Source organism: Elephantulus edwardii, unplaced genomic scaffold, assembly GCF_000299155.1.
Source record: "Elephantulus edwardii isolate Elephantulus edwardi_28Jun2011 unplaced genomic scaffold, EleEdw1.0 scaffold00431, whole genome shotgun sequence".
Classification (NCBI taxonomy): Eukaryota; Metazoa; Chordata; class Mammalia; order Macroscelidea; family Macroscelididae; genus Elephantulus; species Elephantulus edwardii.
Genome location: NW_006400181.1, coordinates 43,418 through 48,698, shown reverse-complemented (window position 1 = coordinate 48,698; position 5,281 = coordinate 43,418). Strand labels below are relative to the sequence as shown.

Genomic DNA, 5,281 nt, shown 5'->3' with positions numbered 1-5,281 from the left:
TTGATCCCGTTTAGATAGTTCAATGACCTATTTGTTGTTTTATTGTCATACAAAGATACATTCAAGAGTTCCTTCCCTTAGCTTATTATTTAAATAAAATGATAATTTATTTTTTAGAGTCCAAGTAAATTTCAAAAGGCTTTTCATTCATAATTAGAGAATCCAAAGACAAAGTGGTGATAAGATAGGGTGAATAGTCTTGATACCATGAGTCCAGTCAACCTGAAGTTAAAAGGAAGATAGGTATTGAATTCAATTTTTTATTGATAATTTTAAAGATCATAGACAATTACTTATACTTAGTTTTTATATTCTCACTATTTTGTATGCTTGCCATTGCTGATTGGCAAAAGTTATTGTTTATTGAAGACGCAGGCTCAGAATTACGGTGTGTAGTTCATTGTCAATCATGTTAAAACAGAGCTTGCAGGGAAAAAAATGTCTCAAACTAATACCAGTAACGCCCAGAATTAACTTCGCAGATGTCTGTAAGATCCAGTTCCATGACTGAATACATAATGATAGTCTCATCATCTGAGTTCAGAGGTGATTTTGGTACTCCATAATTTTCTCATGGCATTTTTAACATCTGAATTCCTTAGTGTGTAGATGAATGGGTTAAGAAAAGGTGTAGTGATGGTATAAAATATCGTTACCATTTTATCCACAGGGAAAGTGACAGGTGGTCGTGTATATATGAATATACATGGCACGAGGGACATAATGACCACAATTATGTGAGAAGTGCAAGTGGAAAGCGCTTTCTTCCTGGCCTCTACATTGTACTTTCTCAGGGAACGCAAGATGAGCATGTATGAGATGGTCAGAAGGAAAAGACTGCTCGAGCAAACAACCCCACTGTTAGAAACCAACTGTAAGTTGATAATGTAAGTGTCCATACAGGCAAGTTTTAAGAGTGGTTGCAAATCACAACAATAATGATCAATTAAATTGGGTCCACAAAAGGGGAGTTGCAAGACCAAGGCATTCTGAGTGGTAGCGTGTATAAAGGATCCGATCCACGCGAAGATGATCAAGATGTTGCAGACTTGTCTCCTCATAACGGTCGGGTAACGCAGGGGCTTACAAATGGCCACGTAACGATCCAGGGCCATGAGGAGGAGGACTAACACTTCCATACAGCCAAACAAATGCAACGCAAAGACCTGTGTCATACAGTCTCTGTAGGATATGACTTTCTTTGAAGAGAGAACATCCACCATTAGTTTAGGGGCGATAGAAGTTGAAAAGCAGGCATCAGCAAAGGACAAATAAAAAAGGAAGAAGTACATGGGACTCCCAAGAGTCTGGCTGCACTTGATGGTCACAATAATGAGTAAATTCCCCAACATAGTTCCAGTATACAAAATAAAGAAAATAATGAACACCACTTTCTGATTAATTGGATCCTGTGTCAGTCCAATCATTATGAACTCAGTTACACTCTTGTTTTGTTGCATTGTTTCAGTAGCTGTAGGCAAAGTGGAGGCTATAAGTACTTAATCTACAAAAAAGAAACAATTCTATAAGGGGAATATGGTAGTTAGAGCTCAAATCTCTAAGTCTGGTTATAGAAATTCTGCTTACCATTTACTCCTCTATTTATTAAGAAAGTGCTACTCACAATTTTTCTCTACATATCTTATTTAATAAAAGGTTCTAATGATAATAGACGTGTTGCTTTTGTGTACCGTGGAGTTGAATCTGACCCATAGCTGACCCTCTCACGGGTTTTTAGAGACAGTTAATTGCACAACAGGAGATTGCCCATCCTTCTCCCACTGAGTAGCTGATGGATTTGAACCGTTCATTTTAGGAATTACAGTGCAGCTTCTTGCTAGTAGGCCACCAGAGTTCCCTAGTAAAAGACTAGAAATTAATAAACATTAATGTTAGTAAATTGACAGGAAGAGAGAGTTTTCTGAGCTAAATATGGGCGGGGTTTGTTTTTGGTTTTTGGGGGTTTGTTTTGTTTTGTTTTGGTTTGGTTTTTTTTTTTCAGTTTTCAGAAGTGCCTAAATATATTAGGGACATTATAAGGACCAGTCTTTGGAGAATGATATTAAGCTTGAAAGGATTGAGGGACAATGATGGGGAGGGTGACCCAGGATGAGAAGGATTGACACAATCACTGGGGTTATGAAGGTAGATGTGTCAGAGATTAGCTCAGGAGAGAGCAGGGTTCAGAGCTACCGTACATCGTGTCTCCATGAATTGTAGTCAACTTGATGGCACATAACAATAACAAACAATATTATAAACTTAGAGAAATATAAATGTAATTTACTGTCAGAGTTTTTTAATCCATACTGCAGTTATATAATTTTATCATAGTATTAGTCCAATGTTATATTCTTATTCTTTTTCCAGTCTTTTTGGCATAGTTTCTAAATAAAGACTAAAATACTGGAGTCATAACTAAAGAAAAGGAGAGGAAGAATCTATATAAGAGCATTGTTTCAAATGTTATATGTGCAATTACACAGTCAGTCAATCAGTTAGTCACTGCTTTTGAGTTGGAAATGACTAATACCTGACCTTCAAGTGGGTTTTCTGAGGGTGTAAATTACATAAGAGATTGCCCATGTTTCTCCCACATGCTGTGTGGGTGGATTTGAACTGCCAGAGATGCACTGACTTTGAGTTAGCAGCACATCTGTCTATGGACTACTCCAGATAGTAATGATATAGATATGAGATCAATTAAGAACTTCCAAATCAGAGCTGAAGTTTTTCAATGAAATACTTGTCATGTGTATTATTGATTGTCTTATATCCTGAATTTAAGTGTGATACTCAGAAATATATGGCTCATCCAATCACAGTGTTTCAATTTTTTCATATACATGTGAAAGCTGGTCATAAGTAAGGTAGAAAGAAGGAAAAGTGTGATGTTGGTGAAGAATATTGAATATGTCATAAACTTCTAGAACAAACCCCAAATCTGCCTTGGAAATATAGTGAGTAAGTCCTCAGAAACAAGGAAAATGAAAGAGTGTTCCACTTAGATCGTATTATCCAGGTATATCATACTTGGGAAAGTAAGAATATCAAAGTAAGAACATCAGTGTAAAAGAATACCTTCAATGAAATGAGTTGACACAGCTGAACTCAAAACAGCAATGCATGTGAGAATGTCATAGGAATTAACAGCATTTCATCCTGTTAGACACAGAGTTTTTCCATGTCACAAGCAACTCAATAGCACCCAAAAATAGTAAGAACATAGTGCAGAAACTCAACAAGTTGTTATATTATATTTCTTAACCAAGTAGTCATTGTTATTGTTGTTGATTGCTGTCAAGTCAAGCACAACTCATAACAACTCTATGAAAAGAGCTGAAGCCTTTCTCTAACTATTGTACAATAGTATCACAGTAAAAATCAAATTAAATGCTAAAGTTTAAGATCTATGTATAATACATATGGTAACTATAATTTTTTCCAAATAAATAGATTTTATCATTTTAAAAAATAACAATGGTAATGCTTAACAATCAGCTGATATGAAAGGTCGTTTTTCTTAAATAACTAATTGTAGAAAACATGTTTAATTTTTTTCACAGTAAAATATTGAAATTAATATTTTGGTGAAATAGCTTTTTTCAGCTTACAAATTCATAAAGTGGATTTTTGGTAGATGCGGTAAATGTTTACTAACATATGTTATAGTTGTCATGTACCATTGAGTCAAAATTAACTCATAGATAACCCTCCAGAAGGTTTAAACAAGAGGAGATTGCTATCTTTCTCTTGAGGATCAGTTCGTGGACTCAAAGTGTCTGCCTTTGGATTAAAGCGCCTTACTTTCTAGGCCATCATAACTCTTTCATGAGCGTATCTTACTGTTATTATGTACCATTGAGCTTAAACTGTTTCATAGCTGACCCTCAAGTGGGTTTTAAATCACAGGGGCCCATCTTTCTCCCATAGAGTAGCTGGATTGAGTTGAAGTAGGTGTAAACACTTGGGGAGTTATTTTCCAAATCTATTATATCGCATCTGCATCAACCACTGATTGAATTTCCTGGAGATAAATTTACTTATGGACACAAACTCAATCGTTGTATCACTTTTGATGGTAGCAAAAGATCAGAAACTACTTGAATGTTCATAAAAGATTAGTGAAGAAGGCAAGCAAAGTACTATTATATCTACAAGAGCCTTTAAAACTGTAAGAAAACTTTACTTAGAATGTTAAGATTAACTAAGATCAGTAAAATGCATACATACCACACAAGCAAATTGCTATATAAATTAATTACATTTTGGAGAGTGAAGATAATTATTGTGTCTATGATTGTGGGGAGAAATTTAATTCTAAGCGTTAGAGATAGAAGCACTACTTTTTGGACTGCTTTTACTTTATTGGTAATAATTGAAAACATGTGTTAAGCATGATTTCCATTTAAGAAGAATGATTTGAAAACTTGTATCATAAGAGATGATCTGCTTATTTGCATTACACACTAACTGAGCCATCAAACTCTTTTCTGATATAGATAAGAAGGATCACAATATTCTCATGCAACTCTAAAATCCAGGAGTTGGAGTAAGACATTGAATAAGGTATTAGAGGCAGCTGAACAGTTCGGTGTCCTTTAATTACACTGTATACCACCACACTGCCATGTAGCTTTCAGTTCCCTTGTGTTCCTGGAAGTTAACCAAATACATTTTTGAGAACTTTTCAGGACTGACTGACTGACTGACTAACTAACTAACTAACTAACTAGCTAACTAACTATTGCTTGGACTTTCTATACTGTGAAGAATACATAGGTGTATATAATATATAATATGGGTATATATTTGGAAGCAGGAGTAACATCCACTTCCTAAACAATGTGCCTCTGGAAATCCTATAAACTTTGAGAAACAATAGTTACTAAAAGGCTTCAGGTCTTTTGTTCATATGGTCACCATGAGTCATGCTCAACTCGAAGGTAATCAACAATAACAACAGCAAATGTATATCTGCATACATGTATATTTATAGACCTGTATTTATATCTATTTATCTTGTCTCTCCTTTAATATCATACAGGGTTAAATTCTTAATTGTTTTTGTTATGTGCCATTAAGTTGCTTGTGGCTCATAGTGACTCTATGTACAAAACCCCTGAAACCTGATCTATCCTGTGTCAACTTACCTTTCTCTGACACACTTACCCCCAATACCCTAGTCACTGAATCAATCCATCTCATTAATGGTCTCCCTCTCTTTTTCCATCCCTCCACCTTTCCAAGCATGATGTCCTTCTCCAAGTACCGGTCCCTC

General features: G+C 35.3%; 1 protein-coding gene across 1 annotated transcript; it reads right to left on the bottom strand.

Moving 5' to 3' along the window:
- Positions 1-530: 530 nt before the first annotated feature.
- LOC102862146 (olfactory receptor 4C11-like) lies at positions 531-1,460 on the bottom strand. The gene has a single exon (XM_006902590.1). It carries the CDS (start codon positions 1,458-1,460, stop codon positions 531-533), a length of 930 nt encoding a protein of 309 aa, XP_006902652.1.
- Positions 1,461-5,281: the final 3,821 nt, after the last annotated feature.